This window comes from Ahaetulla prasina, chromosome 13 (assembly GCF_028640845.1).
Source record: "Ahaetulla prasina isolate Xishuangbanna chromosome 13, ASM2864084v1, whole genome shotgun sequence".
NCBI classification, from domain to species: Eukaryota; Metazoa; Chordata; class Lepidosauria; order Squamata; family Colubridae; genus Ahaetulla; species Ahaetulla prasina.
The window spans coordinates 19,039,548-19,056,441 of record NC_080551.1 but is presented as its reverse complement, the minus strand read 5'-3'; the positions used below and the strand labels follow the sequence as shown (position 1 = coordinate 19,056,441).

Genomic DNA, 16,894 nt, shown 5'->3' with positions numbered 1-16,894 from the left:
TGACGCTCCCACAACTTCTGAAGGCAACTTCTGACTGCCCCACCCTGGCCTCCCGAGTCCCAGCTGATCGGGAGGAAATGGGGATTTTGCAGTAACCTTCCCCTGGAGTGGGGGGGGGGGGAGAATGGAAATTTTACAGTATCCTTCCCCTGCCACGCCCACCAAGCCACACTCACAGAACCGGTAGTAAAAAAAAATTGAATCCCACTAGTGAGTATAGGCCTTGTTTGTTTGTATCTTCTAAATTAGAAGCAGGCTATGGTGCTTTTGGCTCACTGAAGCTTAAAGAACCCATTTCAAGCATTGATGGTCCTTGAAAATTTCCTTCAATCAAGTTCTGGCTGCACCTGTGTTGACTTACCATGCTGGTGCAGCCCCCGGGTTAGCAAAATCTTACGCTCGCCAACCTTAAACCGTGATGGGCAAACGGCAATGTTCCAAGGCAGAGGTCTCCAATCTTGGCAACTTTAAGACTTGTGGACTTCAACTCCCAGAGTTCCTCAGCCAAAGCTGGCTGAGGAACTCTGAGAGTTGAAGTCCACAAGTCTTAAAGGGACCAAGGTTGGAGACCCCTGTTTTAAAGAACCTCTAGCTAATAAAGCAGACTTCCCAAACACAACAAATGCGAAGAGGGAAGTGCTTGCCTTCAAAAAGAACCTGACTAACCAAACATGACTGGCAGATGGGGAGCTCAACATATTCAGGAAACATATTCATGTTATCTCTGGTTGCAGATAACAGATATGAAGAAACCACATCCAGACAGATAGAAATCAAGGCAGCCACAAATTATCTGCCACTACTGGTATCTGGGTGTTTGGTTCTGAACCGAACCATCTGGGAGGACAGATCTAAGCGGGGAGGAAATTCAGGAATTTGGCTGATCATATATGATGGCATTGAAGATAAAGGTTCCCCTCGCACATGCGTGCTAGTCATTCCTGATTCAAGGGGGCAGTGCTCATCTCCGTTTCAAAGCTGAAGAGCCAGTGCCGTCTGAAGATGTCTCCATGGTCATGTGGCCGGCATGACTCTACGCCAAAGGCGCATGGAACGCTGTTCCTTTCCCACCAAAGGTGGTCCCTGTTTTTCTATTTGCATTTTTTACGTGCTTTCGAACTGCTAGGTTGGCAGAAGCTGGGACAAGTCATGGGAACTCACCCCGTTACGTGGCAGCACTAGGGATTTGAACCGCTGAACTGCCGACCTTTCGATCGCCAAGCTCAGCGTCTTAGCCACTGAGCTACCACGTCTCACACATGATGACATTAGATCCATGCAATTAAATTTGCATGAGAATGCTTCAGGAAGTTCCCCGTTCTCTTACAAAAAAGCAACTTCCTCTTCAAGCCAGGAGATCAACGTTTTGGCCTCATTAGTGGTCTTCTCCATTTCACTGTCAAAGGGTCATTTTCTTTTACATTTTTTTTTTTACATTGACAAAAATTCTAATTTACATTCTTTTACATTTAAACTGGCATTATCTATCCAAGCTAATTGCCACAACCTCCGGGGTAAGTCAGAGGAAGTGACACACAGTCGTAGCAATTAGAGTGGAAATGTTCTCTGGCCAAAATAGAACTCGGCTCCCAAGAACATCCGTGTAAGTTATTTAATTGCGAAGCTTGTGAATTACCCATGAACGTTTTTTGGCACAGGTGGAAAGAAAAAAAAAGAAGCGTTAATATCATCACTTTATATCAATGGATGCTAGGAAGAATCTTTATAAAAGGCAATATTAAGAGGAGGCCGAAGCAAAAAATATCGCCGTGCCTACTAATTCAGAAGTAAGCTACCATTGCTTTGCTTTGAGTTCCAACTCCTATATGCCTTAACAAACAAGGGTTTGGAATTGAGGGAAGATATGCCCTGAAAAGCCACAGATTGCTTTGACTTGAACTACTTGAAAAGTTGTGCATTAGAGCAGGGGTCTCCAACCTTGGCAACTTTAAGCCTGGTGGACTTCAACTCCCAGAATTCCCCAGAGTTGAAGTCCACCAGGCTTAAAGTTGCCAAGGTTGGAGACGCCTGCATTAGAGTCTGCCGTGTGCTTTGCAAATAATCTGGAAATCTACAGCTGGTCTTCTTTCACTTATTTGTCTTATGGTTCATGCCTTCTCTCTACACCAGGGGTGTCAAACTCGATTTCATGGAGGGCCGCATCAGGGTTCTGTTTGACCTCAGGGGGCCAGGGTGGCCGTGGCCAGCTCGATGTCACTCGTGTCAGCGGAGCCTGTGGGGGCCCAAGCTCTCCGCCAGTGAACACGGGCTCCTGAGCTCCGTTTTCGCCTGCAAAGGCCTCCTGCAACCCTCTGCCAGCAAAAACAGAGTTCGCGAGGGCTGCCAGAGGCCTTCCCAAGCTCCGTTTTTGGCTGCGACAGCCTCCTACAACCCTCTGCCAGTGAAAATGGAGCCTGCAAGGGCTGCCCACGGCCATCCCGAGCTCTGGTTTCAGTGGCTGAGGCACTGTAGGCTGGTCCTTCGCTGTTTCTAGGACAGCCCTGCGGGCCAGATCTAAGCACTCCGCGGGCCGGATCTGGCCCACAGGCCTTGAGTTTGACACCCGTGCTCTACACACTCAAGCTATCTGGCATCTGGAGTGTGTGTCAGGACACTGCATGGACTTCCCAGCTGTTGAGATGTGAACAGTAACTATTGGTTTGCTGGGTAACTGTACATTACAGATCCTAGTTTTGTAAAGAACAGCTGAACATGCTTTAGATGTAAAAAGGATGCTGAGATTCTAGAAAGAGTGCAGAGAACAGCAACAAAGATAATTAGGGGACTAAAGGCTAAAACATATGAAGAACGGTTGCAGGAACTCGGTATGCCTAGTTTAATGAAAAGAAGGACTAGGGGAGACATGATAGCAGTCTTCCAATATCTCGGGGGCTGCCACAAAGAAGAGGGAGTCAAGCTATTCTCCAAAGCACCTGAGGGTAGAACAAGAAGCAATGGGTGGAAACTAATCAAGGAGAGAAGCAACCTAGAACTAAGGAGAAATTTCCTGACAGTTAGAACAATTAACCAGTGGAACAACTTGCCTGCAGAAGTTGTAAATGCTCCAACACTGGAAATTTTTAAGAAAATGTTGGATAGCCATTTATCTGAAATGGTGTAGGGTTTCCTGCCTCGGCAGAGGGTTGGACTAGAAGACCTCCAAGGTCCCTTCCAATTCTGATATTATTATTATTATTATTATTATTATTATTATTATTATTATTATTATTATTATTATTATTATTATTATTATTATTATAGATGGAACTGTGGTTTTGTTATGCCTAGGGACACACTGGTGTTGCCGTTATGTTAGCAGCAAATGTATCTAGAATAGCATGACTAAACTTTAGTCATCGTTTATAGCAATGGTGAAATCTGAACCAGTTTACTACCGGTTCGTTGGCTGAGCAAGCACACTGCACATGTGCATGTGCAATGCACACCACTCACCAAATGCAAGGTGCAGTGCATGCCAAAAGGAGGCATGGGGTAAGTAGAACAGAGTGCTGGGGGGGGGGTGATCAGCTGTGGGGTGTGATGTTTTTTTTTACTTTTAAAAACATTTTTTACAACCTATTCAGTTGTAAATAGGTTGTAAAAATGCTTTTAAAAGTAAAAAAAAAAATAACGATGGCGTGGCTCAGCCCTTTTTTTAACCTTTTAAAACATTTTTAAAAAGAAGCCTGAAGCAGGCGACCAGGCGATTGGGTGGGCATGGGCCGGGGGTGGAGGTGGGGGCAGGGATTTTTGCTACTGGTTCTCCGAACCATCCGCCGCCATCACCACCAGATCAACTGATCCGGTCCGAACTGGGAGCATTTCACCCCGGTTTATAGTCTATTAACTTTATTTTATTGAGAAGTGGAATGTAGAAGCTTCAGTTGACCCAAACCATGATAGAAAGAGGAAATTTGTATCAATGGGTCCAACTGTTGATGACCACTGAAGAACTACTAACCCTCATAATCCTTTGCTACGTGGTCTTCCAGTTGCAAATTCTTTATAGAGGACCTGTATTGCATTAGTTTCACATGCCTATTAAATATCATGGATCAATATACAGACATACCTACCCACTCACCATAAAGTAGTTCTATTTTACTGACCACACTGAATATACTTCAGAGTCTGACTGATACAAAGCAGTGTTTAATATTTTTTTAAAAAAAGCTTTTTACCTTCCCAGCTGTTGCAAAATATTCGCCATCCGGCGACCACTCCATCAAGTAAACAGAAACTGCTGTCCTAAAGAACAACAACCAAAAAGGCAATTCTCAACTTTAAAGACTATTGCGGTTTTAAATAGCTATTGCTATAAATATCACAAAGCTTTACAATGTCAAGGTAGGTTATTCATGTCAGGCTGTTGTCATGAACACTCGCAATCTTGTTATCCACACAGAATTAATTGCTGCCCGACATGATGCATTTTTTAAAAACTAATTATATCGTCGAAGCTGAATATAGCCTAAATCTTTTTGGGTGGCTCGGTAGAATAGTCCAACAGTGCCTTGTTACTTTAACAATTTTGACACCTCATCAGTCAAACAGTACTGAGAGGTCTGTATGAAGCTAAGTCTAACTGTGCTTTATTTAACAAACTAAGATTAAATATACAATTGGGGTCAAGTGTGAACTTTTCAGAAAAAATCTCCACAGTTTGGCAGACTGAAAAGGAACACTAGAGACTTCTTTCTTTATTAAATACCTTCTCTTCCCTCTTAAAAAGCTAACAGGCTGATATAAAATCCCAAGTAGCTAGACATAGCTTGTCCTTTCTCCTCCCCCCCCCCAAAGCAGAGTTTCTTAAAAATTATGGTTCCCAACTCTTTGCTGGGATGGTTGGAGTTCCCCACAAACTATAGTTTTAACAGGACTGGAAATAACAATAGTACTTAGACTCATATACCTCCCCATAATGTTTTAGAGCACTCTCTGAGCAGTTTACAGAGTCAGCATACTGCCCACAACAATCTGGGTCTTGGTTTTACTGACCTTGGAAGGACAGAAGGCTGACTCAACCTTGAGCCAGTCAGCATCGAACTGCTGGCAGTCGGCAGAGTTAATCTGCAATACTACATTCTAACCACTGCGCCGCCATGGCTCATGGATAGAGAAGTTCCTGCAGCTTGTTTTTAAGTTTTTGGCTTTCTGAAAAAGCCGAGGTTTTTAAATTACCTTGTTCTGGAAGAAAGCTCTTTGAAATTTGAAATTCACTGGGAAATGGTTACCTTTCCTATCAATGTTTTTTTTTTTTAACCTGGACTTTTCAGCAACAAATCTGGAACTTCATCTGGATGACTAGATTGCTAGTAAGCGAAAGACACAAATGTTTCCTGAAGCTAATCACTGTTTTTTTCTTTTTCAGTTTTTGCTTACCTGCACTGCCAGATGCATTTCCAATCATTTAGAACAGGATGGCTTTTCTCATCTTTGACCCCGAGGTCAGAATTATCTTCTTCTTCCTCATCTTCTTCTTCCAGCACATCCTTAGCAGGAGGGGCCCACAATTGCAAATTATCCGTTGCGGTGAGCAAGCGATTCCCTGGGAGCAAAGGATGTTTTAGAAGACACAGAACAGATGATTTAATATGTCTCAGCTTCTACAACAGCCTGCTTATCTGATATAGCTTGGGATAATATGGGTGCAAAAAAAAATATACTCAGAAAAAATAAATATGTTTCAGTAGAGAAAATAATTCTATTAACACAAGGAGTGACTTGTTTATCATTGTTTGCAATATTATTTAATACAGTCCTGTTAGTAGTTCCGAAGTGCTTCCAAGTAGAAAGCTGGTGACATCACCGTTGCCATGGAGATGCTCACTGGGGTTTCCTTTCACATCCCCATTTAGCTGCTCACCGAAGTGGTACCTATCGATCTACTCACAGTCACCTGCTTTCCAACAGATGGGTTGGCAGGAGCTGGAGCAAGTGACAGGAGCTCACCCCGTCCCTCAGCATCAACCATGTCTCAGACGTGAGCTTGCCAATTGTCAGGCCGTCGTACTAATCACAAGAGCCTCCCCGCTCATTGTTGGCAAAGAAAATCAACAACACAGTAGTTTGTCTATGAAACTTTGTACTTCCTCCAAACCAGTCCCCGTGTGAATATTTGAAGTGTGGTTTGTGTATTGCCAGAAGTGGAAGAAGTTGTCTTCTCAAAGAGGAAGTGACTCATGGTGTTTCAAACATGGTGTCACTCAAAATAGCCTGTGGCTGTAAGCTTTTACGCTTGCAATTCCTGGCTCACATTAAGAGTTCTCTATGTGGCACGTAATACCCTAAAATTAATGAGGGGCTCCAGAAAAGCTACCAAATGTTATTAGTGTACAGACTTTTGTAGATCAAAGTCCATGTTGTCAACAAGATGGATAGCTAGTTTATCAATGGATTTGTCTCACGATCGTATCAAGATCAAAAAACATATACTGAACGAGCTTTTAACTCTTATTGTCTTCTACACTATGGACATCAAAAGATTTTTCCCCCCTAAAGGTGACACTCCCAGATTAGCTTCTTGCACTTCTACACACCTTGAGACATGAACCACATTCACACCTTGTTACCTTGAGGGTCCCATGCCAAGTTGAAGGTCATGGAAGTGAGGAAAAATTGTCCAGTTTTCTGCCATTGACACTTGAGTTGCTGTGGGACAAGGGCAAAAATTAAATCATCAGGGACAACAAATGATGTCAGATGTCATTCATTCATCCTTTTTTTTTTTTTGGACTAAATTTGGTGGACGAAATGAAGCAATCACACTGTTGGCCAAGAGAATGCTTCACTGCTAATAACGAATGCCAACCACATTTGCAAATGAAGCACCTTCGGAAATGGAACGCAATCACAGCTCTGAGATAAAAAAAAAACAAGTGGAAAAAATATGTCTACACTCCTGCTGTTCTCCATGAATAGCTAATTCTTAGTACATCAAGAAAAAGGCGGAGAAAATTAGCTCGATGCCCCATTGCTTAATTAGGAGGAGTGAAATTAAAGATTTGCATAGAAAAGTCATACTCACAGAGAGAGACATACTCCTGGGCACAAAAAAAGATGATTGCAAAAATATCGCCTTTAAGGAGAAGCAAAGCTCGTTGTAGAGAAGTTACTTAAAGGTAAGAATGCCCACCTATAATTGGTTCTGGTTGCAAATTTTATTATATCCTGGTTTTATAGGGATATAAATCCTGGGATTAGAGGGGGAAAAAACCCTACCCGTTGATCTATCTATTCAATGCCCAGCATCTTTTGATAGAGTTGCAATGACCTATTCAATAAAATCCCACAGACTATGTCAGTCATGGCGAACCTTTTCATCACCGAGTGTTGAAAGGTCGCGCAGAAACGTTGCGCATGTGTGCTCTCCCAAAAAAGGCGAACTTCTGGGTTCTAGTCCAAAGTGGCACATGAAGCCATGTCACGCGTGGCCTTGCCTGCTTGTCTTCTGGGTTTCCGGCACGCATGCGTACGCGACGATCAGCTGTCCTTCGTGCGTGTGGCAGTGCCGAAAACCGCTGGCCAGCTGATTGTCGGGCATGCATGTGCACTAGAACCCGGAAGTTCAGGCTTTTCCTGAGCACGGCCCCGATGAGTGCGCACATGGACGCACGACATTTCCACGCAACCTTTTTGGTGCCAAAAAAGTTCACCGGCACTGTCCATGTAATGTAGATATGGGGTAGTTCTCCCTTAATGATGGCAATTGGGACGGGAATGTCTATTGCTAAGCAACAATCACAATGTCAGGTGACTGCGCCATTTAGTGACAGCAGTTCCTGTTGCCATTGCTAAACAAGTCCTGCGGCTTTGTTACGCATGATGTCACCCACAGAGTGACCATTTGCAGCCTCCTACTAGCTTCCTCATTGCTTATTGGACGCTCGCCATGAAGGCCACAAGCGATGAGACAGGAGACTGATCACAATGCTATGATGTACTTTCAAGTTGGTTGCCCAGCGCCCAGATCACGATCACATGATCATGGAGATGGTGCAGCAGCAACCAGAGGAACTTTGTACTTTGTAGCTTCAAACGGTCCCTGAACGAGAATTCATTAAATGAGAACTACCTATAATAGCAATAGCAATAGCACTTAGATTTATATACCGCTTCACAGTGTTTTACATCCCTCTCTAGAGTGGTTTACAGAGTCAGAACATTGCCCCCCCAAAATCTGGGTCCTCATTTTACCCACCTCGGAAGGATTGGAGGCTGAGTCAACCTTGAGCCTGGTGAGATTTGAACTGCCAAATTGCAGGCAGCCGACAGTCGGCAGAAGTAGCCTGCAGTTTTGCACTCTAACCACTGCGCCACCATGGCTCAGTGGCCTTGAGGAAGGATAGGTAGATAGATGATAGCTAGCTAGCTAGAGCGAGCAATAGCAATAGCCTTTATATACTGCTTTACAGTGCTTTATAGTCCTCTTTAAGCGATTTACGGAGTCAGCCTATTGCCCCCAACAATCTGGCTCCTTATTTGATCATCCTTGGAAGGACGGAAGGCTGAGTCAACCTTGAGCCTGGTGAGATTTGAACTGCCAAATTGCAAGCAGCTGGAGATCAGCAGAAGTAGCATGCAGTTCTGCACTCTAACCACTGTGCCACCAAGGCTCAGTGGCCTTGAGGAAGGATAGATAGATAGATAGATAGATAGATAGATAGATAGATAGATAGATAGATAGATAGACAGAGCAATAGCAATAGTCCTTAGACTTATATACCACTTTATAGTGCTTTACAGCCATCTTTAAGTGATTTACGGAATCAGCTTTTTGCCCCCAACAATCTGCCTCTCATTTGATCAACCTTGGAAGGACGGAAGGCTGAGTCAACCTTGAGCCTGGTGAGATTCGAACTGCCAAATTGCAGGCAGCCGACAGTCAGCAGAAGTAGTCTGCAGTTCTGCACCACTGCGCCACCGTGGCTCATGACTCTTTATTCTACTTCTTTCCCCCCATTTTCCCTTGTACTTCTCAGCTTTGCTTCCAAACCAGCATGTGAAATGGTTTTAGATTTTATATAAAGTCCTGGTTGGGGAAAAAAAAAAGTGTCTGGGAAGTTGGGAGAAAAATTTGGAGGCAGGCCAACTTAAATAAATGCCCTTTGGGGTCTTGAAAGCATATTTTTTTTCAGGCCAAAACAAAGAGTTCGCTGTGAAATACGTCATTCTGGTCTTAAAAATGACATTGCAAAGATAAGAATCCATGAGCAGCAGAAGGTAAAAAGGACAACGGAAAACCACATCATACTTACACAATTTCTCTTATGAGAATTTATCCCCAGGGGCTCAAAAATACACACGGTGTTTCCATAAGAGGCAGCAATCTGAGCAGAGAGGGGGGAAAAAAGGCAAAAAGCGAAACTGCGTTTAAACCCACAATACAACACTGGGAAAAGAAAAAAGAAAAAAGAAAGTATCCCCTAAATATTTAGCGATTCAACTAGAAAATGAATTATCTTCTTTTTTAAAAAGGATGCAACTTCTTCCCCTTCAAGTTTCAACCTCGGGAATTTAAAAGCAGGGCTGCTTTTTAACCGGACAACACCCCAAGATTTCAAACCTCTTACCCTGCCTTGCTGGGAACATTCCACACAGCTGACCTGGATGTTTCCGTGCTTAGCACCAGGAATAATTTGCACGCATTCGAAGTCGTTGGCCAAGATGACAATATCGCACCCAGAGCCGTAAGCCTACAAGAAATAAACAAAGGAAGAGGGAAAGAAACGCCTTGTCCAGATTTGCTTGTAAAGGATCTAGACCAGTGATGGCTAACCTTTTTGCCATCGCGTACAAGGAGGCGGGGGTGGTGGTGGTGGTATCGCGTGCGTCTGTGCCCATACCCATAATTCTAGGAGCCCAGCCCCTGCCCGCATGACCCCCCTCTCCGGCTCCTGGCACATGATGGCCCGGTAGGCCCATTTTTCTCTCTCACCTGGTTCCAAAGCCTCTCTATGAGTCTGGGGAGGGCGAAAACGGCCTTTCCCCCTCCCCGGAGGCCCATCCCCCCGGAAACTCCTAGAGAGGCTCTGGAGGCTGGGGACAGCAAAAAAGTCACTTCCTGTCCAACCAATTTCTGGCCTCCGGAGGGCCTGGGAACATGGGAAAGGCTGTTTTCGCCCTCCCCAGACTCATAGAGAAGCTCTGGTCAAGAGAGAAAAATGGGTCTTCCCCACTACCCCAGGCCCCCCGGAGGCAGGAAACAGCCTGTTTCCCTACTTCTAGTGAGCCCAGAAGGCCCAAAAATTAGCTGGCCAGCGCGCACATGTGCACCTGAGCTGAGCTCATGTGCCCACTTATACGGCTATGCATGCCACCTGTGGCACACATGCCATAGGTTCGCCATCTTGGACCTAGAGAGAGAAGGGCATAAATTTAATTTATCCAAATGCTTTTAAGACAGAATGAGACTGATTTATACTTTATAGTTTACTTTTTTGTCATTGCACCTCGTACTATGGAATTAAATCAGTGTACCTTATATATAAAAAAACCTATAAAAATAAAACAAAAAAAACATCCTTCACATTATATGCAATTGAAGTTTGCATTAATACTGCACTATACAGTAGAATTCAATATAGTCACTGCTCAGGGATAGAAGCTATTTGTCCTTGTTTTTATTGTCCTGTACCATCTGCCAGATGGTAATAGTTCCAAAAAAAAAAAAAAGGTGCCTAGGATGAGATGGATCTTTAAGAATGTTTTGAACTTTTTTAAGGCAGCGGGAGCTATAAAACTCTTCCAAGGAAGGGAGAGGGCAACCAATGATCCTTTGGGCAATGATGTTGATTCTCTGGAGGGCTGTCCTATCTGCCACTGTGCAATTGCCAAACCATACACAGGTGCAGTTACTTAAAATACTCTCTATGGTGCAGCAGTAGAAGCAGTGATGATGATGATGATATTCTGATAAAAGTATTTCTGTGCAGGCTCTATAAAGGCAGGCCTCTTTGTCCACAGAAGAGTCTTCATAGACTACGATGCCCACAATCCTTTGCTCTCAGCCACATTGACAGGCGTTGAAATGCAAAACATCTCGACTCTGCAACTGTTTGCATAACCTTGAACTTGCAGCAATGTCATTTTTCAGGCCGAAAACATTCTGCTTCTGTTGACAGTTTCTTTGCCTGCCTGTTCTGAGTTATCATCAATATACGGTCCTTATCTGCGGTGGTTATTTTAAGGAGGGGGGGTCTGGTTATATTTAAGCCATGCTACAGAAGAAGCAGGGGAAAAAAAAAGATATTTGCTAATGCTGGCTAAGCTTCTAACCATTAAAACTGAATCAAAACAAATATAATCTTCTGGATTTTAACGCTGTACAGTAAGTTAGAAAAGCAATACTTGTTGATTGTTTAGGATGAGCCAAAATCACCTTAAAGGCAACTACGTTTGGGAATTAGAGCCTCTAATAGTGATGGCTAACCTTTTTGCCATCGCATGTCGGGGGGGAGGTCACGTATGCGCCCCATCCCCACGCATGACCCCCCCACTCCCCCAGCTCCTGGCACGCAATGGCATGGTTTTCTCTCTCCCCAGGCTCCAGAGCCTTTCTAGGAGCTTAGGGAGGGCAAAAACAGCCTTCCCCACCACCCCCAGAGGCCCTCTGGAGGCCGGAAATGGCTCATTTGCCAACTTCCGGTGGGAGCAGAAGGCTTGTTTTTTGCTCTTTCCCAGCCTCCAGAGCCTTTCTAGAAGCCTGGGGAGAGCGAAAATGGCTTCCCCCCCCCAGAGGCCCTCCGGAGGCAAACAGGCCATTTCCTGCCTTCAGAGGGCCTTTGAGGGGGGTGGGAAAGGCCATTTTCGGCCTCCCTAAGCTCCTAGAAAGGCTCTGGAGCCTGGGGAGAGAGAAAAACAGGCCTTCCCCACCACTCCTTGAAACCTTCCGGAGGCAGGAAACAGCCTGTTTCCCTACTTCCAGTGGCCCCAGAAGGCCTGAAGATTAGCTGGCTAGCACGTGCATGCGTGCCAGAGCTGAGCTCGCATGCCCTCCAATAAGGCTAGGCGTAACACCTGTGGCACACGTACCATAGGTTCGCCATCACAGCTCTGGTAGATTTACCAAGCATGGAGGTGGAAGCATCGTATGCGAAGCCAATAAAAAAAAAAGAGTTAAAAAAAATAAAAACATTTGCATAGTTGCAGGAAGTTCTAAGGATTCGTGAAGCATCACGTTCCTTCTTCATACCCTGTTCACATTCTTTGCATTTTTAATAGCGAGACCGCTCATACGTTTTGGAGAAAGGTTCAGGGGCAGGCAGGGGTGGTAGGAAAAGAAACTTAAAGGTGTTCTGTCAAAAAAAAAAAGAGAAGCAGTGAGGAAAGTCACGTCGTGTTTCTGAACCGTCACGACAGCAGTAGGCAGCCACTGCAGAGTGCGAACGGCTTTGCAGAAGCCTGAAGTAGACAGCCTTGTAACCGCCCACACAGATTTTAGTTGCTCGGCTACCTACAGTCGAAAAAAAATGAGATGGAATTTGCAAGCTGCCAGAAACAGCAGAATGACTTGCAAGATCCTCGGAGGTAGGGAAAAACGGCCTTTTGCAAAAACCTTGAAACAAAATATATAGATCCAAGTCCGTCCGTCCCAATTCAAAGGCTGGAGATCTCTCCACATTCAATAGAAGGTACAGGTGGCCCTCGATTAAAATAATGACCACCTGACCTACATCCTCGCATTTACAACTTGTCTGCACCGTCCACTGTGGATTAAAATGGTGTGCCTGGTGACCTAGAATACTGCATCCGGTTTTGGTCACCGCACTAGAAGAGGGCCGTGAAAATATTTACAGATCCCTCACATCCAGGACACAAACTGTTTCAACTCCTACCCTCAAAACGACACTACAGAGCACTGCACAACAGAACAACTAGACACAAGAACAGTTTTCCCCCGAAGGCCATCACTCTGCTAAACAAATAATTCCCTCAACACTGTCAAACTATTTACTAAACCTGCACTACTATTAATCGTTTCATAGTTCCCATCACCAATCTCTTGCCACTTATAACTGTTTGACTGTAACTTTGTTGCTGGCAATCCTTATGATTTATATTGATATATTGATCATCAATTGTGTTGTAAATGTTGTACCTTGATGAACGTATCTTTTCTTTTATGTACACTGAGAGCATGTGCACCAAGACAAATTCCTTGTGTGTCCAATCACACTTGGCCAATAAAATTTCTATTCTATTCTATTCTATTCTATTCTATTCTATTCTATTCTATTCTATTCTATTCTATTCTATTCTATTCAAAAAGATGTTGAGACTCTAGAAAGAGTGCAGAGAAGATGATATGGGTGGATTTAGTAGCGCATTTCCCCCAAAATAAGACCTAACCAGAAAATAAGCCCTAATGAGTCTTTTGGAGCAAAAGTTAATATAAGACCCGGTCTTATTTTCGGGGAAACATGGTACAATACTTAAGTGATAGTTATAGGATACTAAATAAGCAATCAAATCATACTAGGAAACTAAATAAACAATATAAATCATAAAGATACAAGCAACAATGTTATAGTCATAAGTGGGAGGAGATAGGTAATAGGAAGAATGAGAAGAAGAATAGTAATACAGTCTTAGTAAATAGTTTGACAGCGTTGGGGGAATTAGTTGTTTAGCAGAGGGATGGCATGTGGGAAAAAAAAACATGTCTTTGAATTGGACTCGACTCCCTGTGTCTCACACCTGTGCGGTTTTCCTGAAGTGAATTGTTTTCTGCTGGGGAAGTTTCAATTCCCCATGCCTAAACTGCATCACGGATAGCTATAAATAAAATACAAGGCCCTGAGGAGGCCACGTCTTAAATAATTACAGACACCAGATCCTCTTTGTCCCGAATGCACGTAAGGCATCTTCGGCGGTTTCTCAGATGTCAAACCCATCAATGTTCCGAAGCCAAAGTATTATCGCTATTGTTTTCAATACGTAAGATATTTTTTCTATCCGTTGTTTCTGTTCTCGCTGACTTTGTGAACAATCCCGGAGTGACTTGTAGGATTCTCAGGCAGACGACAGCCTTATTACGCAACCAGCAAAATTATAACGTCGATAAACCACAGTTGGAAGCAAATAGAATTGCAAGTGATCCCCGGCTGCCTTCAAACAGTTGAGAAAATAACACACACACAACACACACACACACACACACACACACACCACTTTACAAAGCAGAGCATTGACTTGGCACCTCAGACATACCTAGACCAAGGTGAACGGTCAACTGGTGTCTATTTCTGTCCTTGCTTTTCATCATCTCTGTGCTCGCAAAGGAATGACGGGTGAGAATAGATGGAGCGAAGTGGATGTCTACAACTAGGCCTGAGAAAAGTACAGGTAGTCCTCGACTTACGACAACTGAGCCCCACATTTCTGCTGTTAAGCGAGACATTTGTTTTGCCCCATTTTACGACCTTCCTTGCCACCGTTGTTAAGTGAATCACCGCAGCTTCCCCATTGATTTTGCTCATCAGAAGGTCGCAAAAGATGATCCCGGGACGCTGCAACGGTCGGAACTATGAACCAGTTGCCAAGTGTCTGAATTTTGATCACGTGATCAGCGGGATGCCTCAAAGGTCGTAGCTGTGAAAAACAGTCGTAAGTCACTTTTTTGCAGTGCCGTTGTAACTTTGAACGGCCACTATGTGAACTGTTACAAGTCGAGGACTACCTGTACAAAGAAGAGGAGCCTAGAAGATAAGAAAACTAAAGCTTACAAGAAGCAAAGAAAACAAGAGAAGAAAGTTAACTTAATTAGGAGTTAAGCTGCTGACTTCTCTTAAGGCCTTTGTATTGCTCTTTAGTTGCCATGGATTTAATTATTCAGATACTCCAGAATTGTGGCCAGACTAGTTTTCAAAGGACTTGGCCAACTTGGGTGACTTCTGAAGTTCATCAGCAATTTTCATGCAAATTAGACCGTGTTACAGGACCATCCCTTCCAGTTTTCCAAAGTGGGTGACACTTTGTTAGTCAGATCCAAATTCAATGACTGTATACAGACTTTATATGAAAATAGGAACTTGCTTCTCCAAAGAACTAGGCCACGTGATGGCAAGCCTATGGTACACATGCCACAGTTGGCACGTGGAGCTATATCTGTGGGCACACGAGCGTTGCCCTAGCTCAGCTCCAGCTGATTTTCCCACTGAAAGTCAGGAAACGGGCCATTTCCGGCTTCTAGAGGGCCCCCGGGGGATGGGGGAGGCGATTTTCGCCCTCCCCAGGCTCCAAGAAAGCCTCTGGAGCCTGGGGAGGCTGAAAAATGGGCCTACTGGGCCCACCGGTAATTTTTTTGCTGTCGCGTGCCAAAAGTGGGGGGAACACGGGGAGGCACGGGGGGGCCATTGAATTATAGGTATGGACACATACGCACGTGATCCCTCCCCCTGCTCCCCCCGCTTTTGACACACAATGGCAAAAAGGTTAGCCATCATTGAACTAGGCCATCAAATATGCTCCGTGAAACATATTCCTAGAGATATCATCAACCATATGTAAAGTTCAAACAAGTTTCACAAGTCTGGAACTACTGTTCTGGCAACAGTGTGGGAAACAGAACCAGTTTAACTCGGTAGTTAAGGCATCCGCTAGAAACTGGGAGACTGTGAGTTCTAGTCCCACCTAAGACATGGAAAACTATCTGGATGACCTTGGGTTGGCCGGTCACTCTCTGAGTCCAACCCCACCTTGTTGGGGTGGGGAGAATAGGAGGAAGGAAGGAATATTAGGTTCACTGAGTTGTTTATGAAAAAAAGAAGAGACGGGATAAACAATATTTAAAAAACAAAACAAAACACAAAGCACGACTTCATTTTGCAAATGATCTGCCTCATATGCTTGCCTTAGCCATACTACCACGTTATTTGTGTAGCGATGTAATTTTGGCTGTCGCTCTGAAGTCATTCTGGCTTGTGACAAACACTTGGGCATTAAAATAAATACATTTGTAGATCATGGAGGGTTATTGCTGGGTCATCATTGATGGAACTGATGTCCATCATCTTTAGAAGAAACCAAGTTGAGTAGCATGTTTTTTTTAATTTGCATTTATATCCCGCCCTTCTCCGAAGACTCAGGGCGGCTTACACTATGTTAGCAATAGTCTTCATTCTATTTGTATATTTATATACAAAGTCAACTTATTGCCCGCAACAATCTGGGTCCTCATTTTACCTACCTTATAAAGGATGGAAGGCTGAGTCAACCTTGGGCCTAGTGGGACTAGAACCTGCAGTAATTGCAAGCAGCTACTGTTAATAAAAGACTGCATTAGCAGCCTGAGCCACAGAGGCCCGATGTGTGCTCTTCATCTCTTATTTTAATACCTCATGCATTCTGACCTGTAGCCCAGTGTAACATTTAAAAATGTAGGACAGTAGCATCAGAAGATCCGATTTCTGTTGCTAGAAATGGTGCGTTGTACAGAAATAACAACTGCTATCAAACCCATGAAAGCAAAGCCCAAATATATATATGTATATATATATATAATATTACTGAAAGAGAACAGCCAACCCAAGACCTTGATAAATAACATTCTCCTTTCCGGCTCAACAGATTATATCGGTGTCATAATTAGCTTTACACTTTCTGACCATGACCTAAGACCACCTCCAGTTCTTCAACCAAGATGTCTCATGAAACTATGACTCTTGAGGCTAAGAATAAGAGATGAGATGCAATTGATGTCTCATCTCCCACAGTTCCTGGCCGGCTGTTCGCGAATCGTCATCACACGCACCATCTGGAGCTGCAACGGAGTCTACAAATTTTGATCTGATAAAAATCTGGGAAAGCATTCATGCCAGAAAGAAGAGAGGGAGTGTGGGGAGAGGGAGGGAGAGAGAGAGAAAGAGGGAGGGAGGGAGGGAGAGAGAGAGGT

The 16,894-nt window shown here is 44.0% G+C and overlaps 1 protein-coding gene across 8 annotated transcripts in view; it reads right to left on the bottom strand.

Moving 5' to 3' along the window:
- Positions 1-16,894, bottom strand: part of DMXL2 (Dmx like 2) — a 76,989-nt gene that overhangs the window by 55,066 nt on the left and 5,029 nt on the right. For all 8 annotated transcript variants that reach the window (XR_009151997.1, XR_009151998.1, XM_058155996.1 and 5 more), the window contains exons 3-7: positions 9,573-9,695; positions 9,258-9,329; positions 6,573-6,651; positions 5,383-5,548; positions 4,182-4,248 (exon numbers count right to left, since the gene is read on the bottom strand). Coding sequence is in view for 6 of the 8 variants with exons in the window: in XM_058155996.1 (XP_058011979.1) it covers positions 4,182-4,248; positions 5,383-5,548; positions 6,573-6,651; positions 9,258-9,329; positions 9,573-9,695 (507 nt within the window). In the remaining 2 variants the exon portion in view is untranslated. The remainder of the gene's footprint in view (positions 1-4,181; positions 4,249-5,382; positions 5,549-6,572; positions 6,652-9,257; positions 9,330-9,572; positions 9,696-16,894) is intronic.